This window comes from Thalassophryne amazonica, chromosome 11, assembly GCF_902500255.1.
Source record: "Thalassophryne amazonica chromosome 11, fThaAma1.1, whole genome shotgun sequence".
NCBI lineage: Eukaryota > Metazoa > Chordata > Actinopteri > Batrachoidiformes > Batrachoididae > Thalassophryne > Thalassophryne amazonica.
The window spans coordinates 78,952,511-78,968,143 of NC_047113.1; the positions used below are offsets into that span (position 1 = coordinate 78,952,511).

The following is a 15,633-nucleotide window of genomic DNA, read 5'->3' on the forward strand; positions in this document are numbered from 1 at the left end:
TGAAAATCCGACGACGGGGCGGGACCACTCCTTCCACAAGGCGTGCTCACAGGCGAATGACGTCACCGACAGGCGTGGAAAAACTCACGCATGCGCACGAGGGTTCAAGCTTGTCTGACGTGAAAACATATGAATCAAATCCATATAGTTTAAAAAAAATAAAAAGGTACGATACTTTATGGACAGACCTTGTATGTCATAACAGTCACTAGTTACACAAGCATTTCACAATTTATATCTCTGTTACATACAGTTATTTTACTCGTCTAACTCGGGTCATTTTGGGTGACTGGCAGTGAACGGAGGGACGCAGAAAATGCGTACCACCCTCCAAAACCATGTTATTGTATTAGTATGACTGACCTTCACTGATGATGTTAACTGATTATTGTAGAGGGGGCGTGGTTCTGCCTGGCCTTGGTGACAGAGGAAATGGGAATTTTCTGATGTTTTAAATCTTTTATTTTTCTGTCTTTACAGAATCTTTGCATTGAGAACGCCTGCATCGCGGCTCATGACAAAACTGGACGGTTTGCGTCCATGTTCACTGTAGACAAAGTGGTCACGCCCCCAACAGGAACCATCATGGACATCTTGAAGGCAGAGGACAGGTTCAGGTGAGGCCGCATGTCGCCACGGAACATTTATTAAACCACATTCATGTGAAATGTTTAGTCCTCCAGACCTTCAGGGACACGGTTCAAATTCCTGTATGCCTCTCATGGTTAGTGTGTTCCAAACCCAAACACTGCATTAGCCTCTGTCAGTGTCATCGTCATGACCCGACCGGTACCAGACGCCCGTCAGTTCTGTGCGGGTTCCAAAAATGCGTTGGCTTCCTGGTAGCTGAGTTTGGCACCGCGTAATGGCTCAGCTGATTTCCTGAAGCGTCTCTGGAGCCAAACACACCGTCCTCGATTCCACAACTTGAGTTAACGTTTCCCCGAGTCACACTGACACAAACACAAATCAACGGTCATACCTGTCTGTGTGTGTCTCTGTGTCTGTGTGTGTCTGTATGTCTGTGTGTGTGTATTTGTGTGTCACTGTGTCTGTGTGTGTGTCTCTGTGTCTGTATGTGTCTGTGTGTCTGTATGTCTGTCTGTGTGTCTGTATGTCTGTGTGTGTGTATTTGTGTGTCACTGTGTCTGTGTGTGTGTCTCTGTGTCTGTATGTCTGTCTGTGTGTTTGTATGTCTGTATCTCTGTGTGTGTCTGTGTCTCTATGTCTGTGTGTGTCTCTGTGTGTGTGGGGGTCTGTGTGGGTATCTGTGTGTGTGTGTGTCTGTATGTCTGTGTGTGGGTCTGTGTGTGTGGGTCTGTGTGGGTATCTGTGTCTGTATGTCTGTGTGTGAGTCTGTGTGTGTCTGTATGTGTCTCTCTGTGTGTGGGTGTCTCTGTGTGTGTCTATATGTCTGTCTGTGTGTGGGTCTGTGTGGGTCTGTGTGTGTGTCTCTGTGTGTGTGTGTGTCTATGTGTGTGTGTGTGTCTGTATGTCGGTGTGTCTCTGTGTCTGTGTGTGTCTCTGTGTGTGTGTCTGTATGTCGGTGTGTCTCTGTGTCTGTGTGTGTCTCTGTGTGTGTGTCTGTATGTCTGTGTGTCTATGTGTGTGTATATCTGTGTGTGTGTGTCTGTGTCTCTATGTCTGTGTGTCTCTGTGTGTGTGGTTCTGTGTGTGTCTATATGTGTGTGTGGAGCTGTGTGTGTCTTTGTATGTGAGTCTGTGTGTGGGTCTGTGTGGGTGTCTGTGTGTCTTTCTCTGTGTGTGTCTATATGTCTGTGTTTGTGGGTCTGTGTGTGTATCTGTGTGCTTGTATTGACTCCCTGTTGATAACAGTGGTTTTAGGGCATCTGGGTGCCTAAAACATGTGCACAGAACTCTGAGGGACACGATGGGATGTTTTTGGACGCTGTTTGTGTCTCACGCAGACTGAGTGTAGAACAAACAACAGGATGTTTGTTTTCTTCACAGTCCACAGTAAACGAATGCATCAACAAACACTCAAATTGCTGCCAGATGACAGAAACGTTTGCAGCAGCTTTTGTCCTGTGAAGCAGAAAGAATAAAGGTCCATGTTCAGAAACAGTAAACAGTAGCCAAGCCTAGCACAAAGACAGAGAACAGCGAAACTGTTAGCCTTGCCTAGCACAGATACAGAGAACAGCAAAACTGTTACCCTAGACTCACACAAATACAGAGAACAGCAAAACTGTTAGCCTTACCTAGCACAGATACAGAGAACAGCGAAACTGTTACCCTAGACTCACACAAATACAGAGAACAGCAAAACTGTTACCCTAGACTCACACAAAGACAGAGAACAGCGAAACTGTTAGCCTTACTTAGCACAGATACAGAGGACAGCAAAACTGTTACCCTAGACTCACACAAATACAGAGAACAGCAAAACTGTTAGCCTAGCCTAGTACAAATACAGAGAACAGCGAAACTGTTAGCCTAGCACAAAGACAGAGAACAGCGAAACTGTTAGCCTAGTCTAGTACAAAGACAGAGAACAGCAAAACTGTTAGCCTAGCCTAGCCTAGCGCAAAGACAGAGAATAGCGAGACTGTTAGCCTAGCACAAAGACAGAGAACAGCAAAACTGTTAGCCTAGTCTAGTACAAAGACAAAGAACAGCAAAACTGTTAGCCTAGTCTAGCACAAAGACAGAGAACAGCGAAACTGTTAGCCTAGCACAAAGACAGAGAACAGCGAAACTGTTAGCCTAGTCTAGTACAAAGACAGAGAACAGCAAAACTGTTAGCCTAGCCTAGCCTAGCGCAAAGACAGAGAATAGCGAGACTGTTAGCCTAGCACAAAGACAGAGAACAGCAAAACTGTTAGCCTAGTCTAGTACAAAGACAAAGAACAGCAAAACTGTTAGCCTAGTCTAGCACAAAGACAGAGAACAGCGAAACTGTTAGCCTTGCCTAGCACAGATACAGAGAACAGCAAAACTGTTACCCTAGACTCACACAAATACAGAGAACAGCAAAACTGTTAGCCTAGCCTAGTACAAATACAGAGAACAGCGAAACTGTTAGCCTAGCACAAAGACAGAGAACAGCGAAACTGTTAGCCTAGTCTAGTACAAAGACAGAGAACAGCAAAACTGTTAGCCTAGCCTAGCGCAAAGACAGAGAATAGCGAGACTGTTAGCCTAGCACAAAGACAGAGAACAGCAAAACTGTTAGCCTAGTCTAGTACAAAGACAAAGAACAGCAAAACTGTTAGCCTAGTCTAGCACAAAGATAGAGAACAGCGAAACTGTTAGCCTAGCCTAGAACAAAGGCAGAGAACAGTGAGACTGTTAGCCTAGCCCAGCACAAAGATAGAGAACAGAGAGACTGTTAGCCTAGTCTAGTACAAAGACAGAGAACAGTGAAACTGTCATGATGTCATAATGTCTATGTCTCCTACTTCTTCTTCTGTGTTGTATCCAGCTGTAAATTAAAACATGCTGACTCACTGCTGATTCAATACGCTCTTCCTGTTTCAGTCTTCTGGTTGGAGCCATCCAGACCACTGGGATGACCGAGCTTCTGAACCAGCAGGGGGCACTGACCTTCTTCGCCCCTACCAACGACGCCTTCAACAGCATGTCGCCGACGGAACTCAACAGACTAATGAGTGAGTAAACAACAAGAAAAAAAAACTGCATCAAGATTTAATCCGGATAGTAAACATTAAGTACAGAGGCCACGCCCCCATGATTTGGTGTTCAGTGATGAATTTACAGAAAATACAACATGCGTTATCGTCAAACGGTGACTGTATGCAAACATGTGACCACGACTCTCAGTATCTGTAGTGTCTGTAGTATCTGTAGAGTCTCTGGTATCTGTAGAGTCTGTAGTATCTGTAGAGTCTCTGGTATCTGTAGAGTCTGTAGTGTCTGTAGTATCTGTAGAGTCTCTGGTATCTGTAGAGTCTGTAGTGTCTGTAGTATCTGTAGAGTCTCTGGTATCTGTAGAGTCTGTAGTGTCTGTAGAGTACGGTTGGGTCTCGAGAACCGGTTCTTTTTGGGTATTGTTAAGACATTATTCAATCCACTGACATCAATATAGTCCAGTGCACTTTCTCAGAAAAACAGTTCCCGTAGGACAGGGGTGGGCAATCATGTGCCATAAAGGGCCGAGACACTGCAGGTTTTCCGTGCAACCAATCGCCTCAGCAGGTGATTTCATTAATGATCAGGTGTCTCAGCAGGTGATTTCATTGACAACCAGGTGTTTATGTTCAGAGCAGAAGTTCATCAGCAACCCACCTGCTGAGGTGATTGGTTACATGGAAAACCTGCAGTGTCTCGGCCCTCGATGCCCACCCCTGCCGTAGGATATGCTTGCCAAAATAGATTTTTTTTTGTTGTTGTTCTAAAGGCTTCTTTTGGGTGTAAAAAAGTGAAAAATATCGGGGTCTGAATTTTTGGACCCCTAGACACCCCCCCCCCCCCCCAGGTAGAGGACAAAAGGCATTTGAGGACTTTGTTCATGAGGGGTTGGTGTTTGAGTCTACAGTGTCAATGTGGGATCCCATGAAGAAATTGAAACTGAAAACCTTCTCAAACTGGATGGAAAAAACAAAGCTGCGAGTGGGAGGCAAAGTGATCAAACTGAGAGAGGAGAGAGAATTGCTTGGCAGGTTCTTGATTATACAGAGAAGCAGACCTGAACTGGTTCCAAAGCTAGCAGTAGTACGTAGTAAGATCACTCTGTGCAGTAGATGGCTCTCTGTATATTCCAGTGGACAAGGCTACACTTCTTCATACAATGGATGACACAAAGTCTCTCCAGTCTCCTGAAAGAAATGTGCATCCTGAAATGGGTGAAGACCAAGTTAAGGCTTTAGTTGTGGATGCAATGGCTGTTCTGCCAGGGATGCAAAAGACACACAGCATGAAGAAGCTTTCTGATCTAGAAGAAGCACCGGAATAGAAAGAATGATGGATGGATATGATGGAGGTCATGTGGTGTTTGATCGCTACATTGATCAATCTCTCAAGAATAAAACATGCCAGAAGAGAGCCACAACACACACAGTATTTGCAGTACATTGACCAAGTTGACCATGTCCCTCGAGGATCTACTTTCTGCCAGTGAAACAAAGCACTGGTTCACTCAGATATTTGCAGAACACCTACTTCGACACTTTGAAGGTAGACAAGGTTTCAAGCTTTTTGTTGTGTATGACAACAAAATTAAATCCATCCACATGGAGGAGACATAATCACGAAGAGGCTGACACCCTGATGCCACACCAGGTCTTAGCATCAGTCAATGAAAATCCACACAAAAAAGTGTGTGTTTGGTCCCCAGACACAGATGTCCTCACAATTTTAATGGACCTAACCTCCCATCATCTGGACCCATCAAAAACAAGTCTGTGGTTTCTGACTGGGAAGGGATCAAGACACAGAGTGACTGATGTAGTTGAAAGAGTAAGCATGATGCAAGGAAATAAGATGGTGCATTTGTCTGAGGAACCATAAGATAAGATAAGATAAACTTTATTGATCTCACAGACGAGAAATTCACATGTTACGTCAGCTCTTAAAAAACACACAAGATGGGTCAAGTAGAGGAAAATGTTCATCAAACAGTGTGTGCAAGGATAATAATAATACTTGTAACAGTACAAGACATAAGAAAATGAGGTAGAAATAGAGATAGAATATATATATATATATATATATATATATATATACATATTCTATCAATCAATTAATCAACTTTTTTCTTATATAGCGCCAAATCACAACAAACAGTTGCCCCAAGGCGCTTTATATTGTAAGGCAAGGCCATACAATAATTATGAAAAACCCCAACGGTCAAAACGACCCCCTATGAGCAAGCACTTGGCCACAGTGGGAAGGAAAAACTCCCTTTTAACAGGAAGAAACCTCCAGCAGAACCAGGCTCAGGGAGGGGCAGTCTTCTGCTGAGACTGGTTGGGGCTGAGGGAAAGAACCAGGAAAAAGACATGCCGAGAAGGGGGGCAGAGATCGATCACTAATGATTAAATGCAGAGTGATGCATACGGAGCAAAAAGAGAAAGAAACAGTGCATCATGGGAACCCCCCCACAGTCTACGTCTAAAGCAGCATAACCAAGGGATGGTTCAGGGTCACCCGATCCAGCCCTAACTATAAGCCTTAGCGAAAAGGAAAGTTTTAAGCCTAATCTTAAAAGTAGAGAGGGTATCTGTCTCCCTGATCTGAATTGGGAGCTGGTTCCACAGGAGAGGAGCCTGAAAGCTGAAGGCTCTGCCTCCCATTCTACTCTTACAAACCCTAGGAACTACAAGTAAGCCCGCAGTCTGAGAGCGAAGCGCTCTAATGGGGTAATATGGTACTACGAGGTCCCTAAGATAAGATGGGACCTGATTATTCAAAACCTTATAAGTAAGAAGAAGAATTTTAAATTCTATTCTAGAATTAACAGGAAGCCAATGAAGAGAGGCCAACACGGGTGAGATATGCTCTCTCCTGCTAGTCCCTGTCAGTACTCTAGCTGCAGCATTCTGAACCAACTGAAGGCTTTTTAGGGAACTTTTAGGACAACCTGATAATAATGAATTACAATAGTCCAGCCTAGAGGAAATAAATGCATGAATTAGTTTTTCAGCATCACTCTGAGACAAGACCTTTCTGATTTTAGAGATATTGCGTAAATGCAAAAAGGCAGTCCTACATATTTGTTTAATATGCGCTTTGAATGACATATCCTGATCAAAAATGACTCCAAGCTTTCTCACAGTATTACTAGAGATCAGGGAAATGCCATCCAGAGTAACGATCTGGTTAGACACCATGCTTCTAAGATTTGTGGGGCCAAGTACAATAACTTCAGTTTTATCTGAGTTTAAAAGCAGGAAATTAGAGGTCATCCATGTCTTTATGTCTGTAAGACAATCCTGCAGTTTAGCTAATTGGTGTGTATCCTCTGGCTTCATGGATAGATAAAGCTGGGTATCATCTGCGTAACAATGAAAATTTAAGCAATACCGTCTAATAATACTGCCTAAGGGAAGCATGTATAAAGTGAATAAAATTGGTCCTAGCACAGAACCTTGTGGAACTCCATAATTAACTTTAGTCTGTGAAGAAGATTCCCCATTTACATGAACAAACTGTAATCTATTAGACAAATATGATTCAAACCACCGCAGCGCAGTGCCTTTAATACCTATGGCATGCTCTAATCTCTGTAATAAAATTTTATGGTCAACAGTATCAAAAGCAGCACTGAGGTCCAACAGAACAAGCACAGAGATAAGTCCACTGTCTGAAGCCATAAGAAGATCATTTGTAACCTTCACTAATGCTGTTTCTGTACTATGATGAATTCTAAAACCTGACTGAAACTCTTCAAATAGACCATTCCTCTGCAGGTGATCAGTTAGCTGTTTTACAACTACCCTCTCAAGAATCTTTGAGAGAAAAGGAAGGTTGGAGATTGGCCTATAATTAGCTAAGATAGCTGGGTCAAGTGATGGCTTTTTAAGTAATGGTTTAATTACTGCCACCTTAAAGGCCTGTGGTACATAACCAACTAACAAAGATAGATTGATCATATTTAAGATTGAAGCATTAAATAATGGTAGGACTTCCTTGAGCAGCCTGGCAGGAATGGGGTCTAATAAACATGTTGATGGTTTGGATGAAGTAACTAATGAAAATAACTCAGACAGACCAATCGGAGAGAAAGAGTCTAACCAAATACCGGCATCACTGAAAGCAGCCAAAGATAACGATACATCTTTGGGATGGTTATGAGTAATTTTTTCTCTAATAGTCAAAATTTTGTTAGCAAAGAAAGTCATGAAGTCATTACTAGTTAAAGTTAATGGAATACTCAGCTCAATAGAGCTCTGACTCTTTGTCAGCCTGGCTACAGTGCTGAAAAGAAACCTGGGGTTGTTCTTATTTTCTTCAATTAGTGATGAGTAGAAAGATGTCCTAGCTTTACGGAGGGCTTTTTTATAGAGCAACAAACTCTTTTTCCAGGCTAAGTGAAGATCTTCTAAATTAGTGAGACGCCATTTCCTCTCCAACTTACGGGTTATCTGCTTTAAGCTACGAGTTTGTGAGTTATACCACGGAGTCAGACACTTCTGATTTAAAGCTCTCTTTTTCAGAGGAGCTACAGCATCCAAAGTTGTCTTCAATGAGGATGTAAAACTATTGACAAGATACTCTAACTCCCTTACAGAGTTTAGGTAGCTACTCTGCTCTATGTTGGTATATGACATTAGAGAACATAAAGAAGGAATCATATCCTTAAACCTAGTTACAGTGCTTTCTGAAAGACTTCTAGTGTAATGAAACTTATTCCCCACTGCAGGGTAGTCCATCAGGGTAAATGTAAATGTTATTAAAAAATGATCAGACAGAAGGGAGTTTTCAGGGAATACTGTTAAGTCTTCTATTTCCATACCATAAGTCAGAACAAGATCTAAAATATGATTAAAGTGGTGGGTGGACTCATTTACTTTTTGAGCAAAGCCGATAGAGTCTAATAATAGATTAAATGCAGTGTTGAGGCTGTCATTCTCAGCATCTGTGTGGATGTTAAAATCGCCCACTATAATTATCTTATCTGAGCTAAGCACTAAGTCAGACAAAAGGTCTGAAAATTCACAGAGAAACTCACAGTAACGACCAGGTGGACGATAGATAATAAATAAAACTGGTTTTTGGGACTTCCAATTTGGATGGACAAGACTAAGAGACAAGCTTTCAAATGAATTAAAGCTCTGTCTAGGTTTTTGATTAATTAATAAGCTGGAATGGAAGATTGCTGCTAATCCTCCGCCCCGGCCCGTGCTACGAGCATTCTGACAGTTAGTGTGACTCGGGGGTGTTGACTCATTTAAACTAACATATTCATCCTGCTGTAACCAGGTTTCTGTTAGGCAGAATAAATCAATACGTTGATCAATTATTATATCATTTACCAACAGGGACTTAGAAGAGAGAGACCTAATGTTTAATAGACCACATTTAACTGTTTTAGTCTGTGGTGCAATTGAAGGTGCTATATTATTTTTTCTTTTTGAATTTTTATGCTTAAATAGATTTTTGCTGGTTATTGGTGGTCTGGGAGCAGGCACCGTCTCTACGGGGATGGGGTAATGAGGGGATGGCAGGGGGAGAGAAGCTGCAGAGAGGTGTATAAGACCACAGCTCTGCCTCCTGGTCCCAACACTAGACAGTCACAGTTTGGAGGATCCAAGAAAATTGGCCAGATTTCTAGAAATGAGAGCTGCTCCCTCTAAAGTGGGATGGATGCCGTCTCTCCTAACAAGACCAGGTTTTCCCCAGAAGCTTTGCCAATTATCAATGAAGCCCACCTCATTTTTTGGACACCACTCAGACAGCCAGCAATTCAAGGAGAACATGCGGCTAAACATGTCACTCCCGGTCTGATTGGGGAGGGGCCCAGAGAAAACAACAGAGTCCGACATTGTTTTTGCAAAGTTACACACCGATTTAATGTTAATTTTAGTGACCTCTGATTGGCGTAACCGAGTGTCATTACTGCCGACGTGAATTACAATCTTACCAAATTTACGCTTAGCCTTAGCCAGCAATTTCAAATGTCCTTCGATGTCGCCTGCTCTGGCCCCCGGAAGACAATTGACAATGGTTGCTGGTGTCGCTAACTTCACATTTCTCAAAACAGAGTCGCCAATAACCAGAGTTTGATCCTCGGCGAGTGTATCGTCGAGTGGGGAAAAACGGTTAGAGATGTGAACGGGTTGACGGTGTACACGGGGCTTCTGTTTAGGGCTACGCTTCCTCCTCACAGTCACCCAGTCAGCCTGCTTTCCCGACTGCACGGGATCTGCCAGGGGGGAACTAACGGCGGCTAAGCTACCTTGGTCCGCACCGACTACAGGGGCCTGGCTAGCTGTAGAATTTTCCACGGTGCGGAGCCGAGCCTCCAATTCGCCCAGCCTGGCCTCCAAAGCTACGAATAAGCTGCACTTATTACAAGTACCGTTACTGCTAAAGGAGGCCGAGGAATAACTAAACATTTCACACCCAGAGCAGAAAAGTACGGGAGAGACAGGAGAAGCCGCCATGCTAAATCGACTAAGAGCTAGTAGCTGCGCTAAGCTAGCGGATTCCCAAAAACACACAAAGTGAATAATGTGCAAATAATCCAGAGGTGATTCAGCAGAAGGAGTGCCCCAATCAAGGCACCAAACAGGCCATGAAGCAGCACAGGCAACGCACGACAACAGCGAACGCACGACAACGGTGCTAAAATAAAATAAAAAAAAAATAATAAAATAAATAAATAAATAAATAAAAACGAAAGCGTTAGCAAGCTAGTTAGCTTGCCAACGCTGATGAAAGTTAGCTGATAAAAGTGCTCCGTCGCGATGTTTTGACCGTTAGAGGTCTTCCTTAGGCGTTGGAGCACAGTAAAAAAGTAAAAAAAAATGTAAAAAGGTAAAAAAGTAAAAAAGTCTTGAAAAAGACTGTTAGTTCAAGTCCAAAGCAGCAGGTAGCAGTCTCTGTGTAAACAGTCCCAACAGAGAGCCAAAATTCTGATGCAATCTCACTCCGAAGACCAAGTCAGCAAAGTCCACGTTCCGCTTCCTTCCGGGGTGAATATATTCTTTCAAAATGTTTAAAACACTAAATGAAACAATTTGCAGAAACAATGAATGGATGACAATGTCCTCTGATACTGGAACACTTTTGCACGTGCACAAAAGTGTATATATATATATATATATATATATATATACACACACACACACACACATATACATACATATACGCATACACACATACCTATATACATACACATATACATATGCATGTATATATGTACGTACATATGTAAGTACATATGCATATATATAAACATGATTGGGATTGAAAGAGATAGGAGACACATTCCATGCACCCCTCTATGTAAATGCTTCATATGATGAACAGGAGGATGATGATGATTAGGACATAATTTCTTGTTTTAGATGCCTTTGTATGCATTATCTTTGTAACTGTAAATTTAATATATGAATATGAAGCGTAAATGTATGGTGTTATGTAAGATCATTCTGCTACAAATAAAATATTAGCTTTCTTGATATATATTTGTTTTGATCTCTCTATAGTATTTTTATCTTCAATCACATTCAGATTTAAAAGTAATCTCTGGTCCTAAGAAATTGTGTCTTTTTTTTTTTTTTTTCCATTTTTTTCCAATATTTCATCCAAAAATGCCCATAATAGAACAAAATCATTTAAATTTACAATATTTATTTCTTTTAACTTCGTAGTCTGATCTCACAGTACATTTGAAGATCTCATATACACCTCTTAATTACCAAGATTTGCTTATAGTTCAGAAATATCCACGAAATTCTGGAACTCTGGAAAATTCGGACCCCGACATTTTTCAATTATTGGCAACTAAATGAAGCCATTGAAACAAACAAACAAACAAACAAACAAAAAAAAATCAATTTTGGCAAGGAAATCCTACGGAATTACATAGTGCACTGGACTAATTTTTTGCCTTTTTGCTTAACAATTCCCTTATTGGTCCTTCAGAGCGGCCGTTGTTTTTGGGGGTGTTTGTCGGAAAAATGATCATTTCTCTATGTTGATTACAGGACCCCTGCAGGGTCTGTAGTCAACCATTTCTGTAGCGTGGCTGTTCTTTGAAGCTTGAAGCAATGAAGCATTGATCCAGCCCACTGCTTTTTGGTTCTTTGTTTTATTTCGCTTTATCATAATTTTTCCCTGCTAAAACCCCAAAAAGCAAATGTCTGTGAGTAATTTCTACCTTTTTATGTTAAACCGACCTATTATGGTCTTCTGAAACAGTTGATAGATGTATTTTATAACTTCAAAACGGGACCAATACTAATGCGTTAGCATGTCTATAGCATTTTCAGTGTTAAAGTTAGCATTAAGCTGTTCGCATCTCAGCATGTTTGTGTGCATTTGGTTTATGTATAATAATTAATGGCTCAGCGTTTGTTGTCATAAGAGTCAAATGTATTACAAATTGTAATATTTAAAAAAATTTTTTTTATATATTAATAATAATTAAAGCAACAACAGTAATAATAATAACTAATAATGCTACAATACAATTTTAGAGAAAGAGACAAAAAGAACCTGATTGAAAACACAGCAGAAAATATAAAACCAACTAACAATGAACATAAATAAATATAGAAATAAATAAGTGTTTCCTGTGAACGCCAAGTGACTCTTACACCTCAACTTCATCCCTATTTTATTTAAGTTTAATGACAATTTGTTTCAGTCAAACCATATTTTCAGTTTGTTAATTTCTTCAGTGATTTCCTCCAGAACTATCTGCCAAGCTAGAAAACTGCTGCATCCTAGTAAGAGTAGAATACTACTGAATTTGAATAAGGAAAGTTGGGTTGTTTCTCACCAAAATGGATGCTGCACTCAGTGCAGTTTATTGTCTGGAGTAGCCCCAGATTGCATTTCAGAGCTTCTAGAATTCAAACATTTTCGTGCGGGTGGTGTTTGGGGGTAATTTTGGGTTTCAGCTTTTTTTGTTTTTCACCACTTTCATCCCTGAATATGTCAATTGTGAGTCACTTTTTTGAGGATTAAAGTCACTAACTGGGACTCATGTCTTGTGAGAAAGAAACAAGAATCATGCTCCATTCTGTTCACACAGCTCCAAACGCTGTGCGGATCTCTGCCGAGTCAAGTTAGAACAATAGAGCCCAGTAATAACTTCAATAACTTCAAAGCAAAATACCGTTTAAATCAAATGACATCTCTTTCCAAACATTGTAATACAAACTACAATTGATCAAAATGGTTTTTTTCCTTCCAAAACGAGATGTCCTGCGCTGACGTGTAGCAGCCAGCTGAGCTCAGCTCAGAGGTATGGAGAGACATTCATGCCAAAATGTCTGAAAGGAAATACTTTTGACAAAAACTACAGATTTAATTTATTTTTTATTTATGTCCAGAGGTCAGGGATACAGTGACTAATTTAAAATGTTGTTAACATAGAAAACCTGTAAATCCTACTTTTAGTACACAGAAAATTCACAAGAGGTATCGATAAGGGAATTGATAAGGAATCGGATCGATAAGCAGAATCGATAATGGCATCGATATCGATAAAATCTTATCAATATCCATTCCTACTGTAGAGTCTGTAGTATCTGTAGTGTCTGCAGTATCTGTGGAGTCTGTAGAATCTGTAGTATCTGTAGTATCTGTAGACTCTGTAGTGTCTGTAGTATCTGTAGTATCTGTAGACTCTGTAGTATCTGAAGTGTCTGTAGTATCTGTAGACTCGGTAATAGCTGTAGTGTCTGTAGTGCTTGTAGTATCTGTAGTGTCTGTATTATCTGTAGTATCTGTAGAGTCTGTAGTGTCTGTAGTATCTGTACAGTCTGTAGTATCTGTAGTGTCTGTAGTATCTGCAGTATCTTTAGTGTCTGTAGTATCTGTAGAATCTGTAGTATCTGTAGTGTCTGTAGTATCTGTAGAGTCTGTCGTATCTGTAGACTCGGTAGTATCTGTAGTGTCTGCAGTATCTGTAGTATCTGTTGGCTCGATAGTATCTGTAGTGTCTGTAGTATCTGTAGTTTGTGTACTGTCTGTTGAATCTGTAGTATCTGTAGACTCTGCAGTATCTGTAGTGTCTGTAGTATCTGTAGACTTGGTAGTGTCTGTAGTCTCTGTAGTGTCTGTAGTGTCTGTAGTATCTGTAGACTCTGTAGTGTCTGTAGTATCTGTAGAATCTGAAGCATCTGTAGTCTCTGTAGTATCTGAAGTGTCTGTAGTATCTGTAGAATCTGTAGCATCTGTAGTCTCTGTAGTATCTGAAGTGTCTGTAGTATCTGTAGACTCGGTAATAGCTGTAGTATCTGTAGTGCTTGTAGTATCTGTAGTGTCTGTATTATCTGTAGTATCTGTAGAGTCTGTAGTGTCTGTAGTATCTGTAGTTTGTGTACTGTCTGTTGAATCTGTAGTATCTGTAGACTCTGCAGTATCTGTAGTGTCTGTAGTATCTGTAGACTTGGTAGTGTCTGTAGTCTCTGTAGTGTCTGTAGTGTCTGTAGTATCTGTAGACTCTGTAGTGTCTGTAGTATCTGTAGAATCTGTAGCATCTGTAGTCTCTGTAGTATCTGAAGTGTCTGTAGTATCTGTAGAATCTGTAGCATCTGTAGTCTCTGTAGTATCTGAAGTGTCTGTAGTATCTGTAGACTCGGTAATAGCTGTAGTATCTGTAGTGCTTGTAGTATCTGTAGTGTCTGTATTATCTGTAGTATCTGTAGAGTCTGTAGTGTCTGTAGTATCTGTACAGTCTGTAGTATCTGTAGTGTCTGTAGTATCTGCAGTATCTTTAGTGTCTGTAGTATCTGTAGAGTCTGTCGTATCTGTAGACTCGGTAGTATCTGTAGAGTCTGTAGACTCTGTAGTATCTGCAGTGTCTGTAGTGTCTGTATACTCTATAGTATCGATAATATCTGTAGTGTCTGCAGTATCTGTAGTATCTGTAACATCTGTAGTATCTGTAGTGTCTGTAGTATCTGTAGTTTGTGTACTGTCTGTTGAATCTGTAGTATCTGTAGACTCTGCAGTATCTGTAGTGTCTCTAGTATCTGTAGACTCTGTAGTGTCTGTAGTGTCTGAAAGGTACATCCAGGTTTTGGATCAACACATGCTGCCATCCAAGCAACGTCTTTTTCAAGGACGTTCCTGCTTATTTCAGCAAGACAATGCCAAGCCACATTCTGTATGTGTTACAACAGCGTGGCTTCATAGTAAAAGAGTGCAGGTACTAGACTGGCCTGCCTGCAGTCCAGACCTGTCGTGCATTGAAAATGTGTGGCGCATTATGAAGCGCAAAATATGACAACGGAGACCCCGGACTGTTAAACAACTGAAGTCGTACATAAAACAAGAATGGGAAAGAATTCGACCTACAAAGCTTCAACAATTAGTGTCCTCAGTTCCCAAACGCTTATTGAGTGTTGTTAGAAGGAAAGGTGATGTAACACAGTGGTAAACATACCACTGTCCCAGCTTTTTTGAAACGTATTGCAGGCATCCATTTCAAAATGAGCAAATATTTGCACAAAAACAAAAAGGTTTATCAGTTTGAACATTAAATATCTTGTCTTTGTGGTGTGTTCAATTGAATATAGGTTGAAGAGAATTTGCAAATCATTATATTTGTTATTATGTTTTTATTTACATTTCACACCACGTCCCAACTTCATTGGAATTGGGGTTGTATGTGTAGTATCTGCAGTATTTGTAGTATCTGTAGTATATGTAGTATTTGCAGTATCATTTCTATCTGTAGTATCTGTAGGGTCTATAGTATTTGTAATATCTGTAGTATTTGTATAGTCTGTAGTATCTGTAGTATTTGTAGTGTCGGTAGTATTTGCAGCATCTTTAGTATGTGTAGAAACTGTAGTATATGTAGTAGCTGTAGTATTTGCAGTATCTTTAATATCTAGAAACTGTATTATATGTATTATTTGTAGGGTTTGTAATATCTGTATTATTTGTAATATTTGTAGTCTCCGCATAGTCTGTAGTATCTGTAGTATTTGCAGTGTCTTTAGTATCTGTAGAAATGGTAGTATC

At 40.6% G+C, this 15,633-nt stretch overlaps 1 protein-coding gene across 2 annotated transcripts in view; it reads left to right on the forward strand.

Annotated features, from left to right (window-relative positions):
* tgfbi (transforming growth factor, beta-induced) overlaps positions 1-15,633 on the forward strand; it is a 74,966-nt gene that overhangs the window by 44,950 nt on the left and 14,383 nt on the right. For both annotated transcript variants that reach the window (XM_034182254.1, XM_034182255.1), the window contains exons 11-12: positions 481-617; positions 3,502-3,632. In XM_034182254.1, coding sequence (XP_034038145.1) covers positions 481-617; positions 3,502-3,632 — 268 coding nt within the window. The remainder of the gene's footprint in view (positions 1-480; positions 618-3,501; positions 3,633-15,633) is intronic.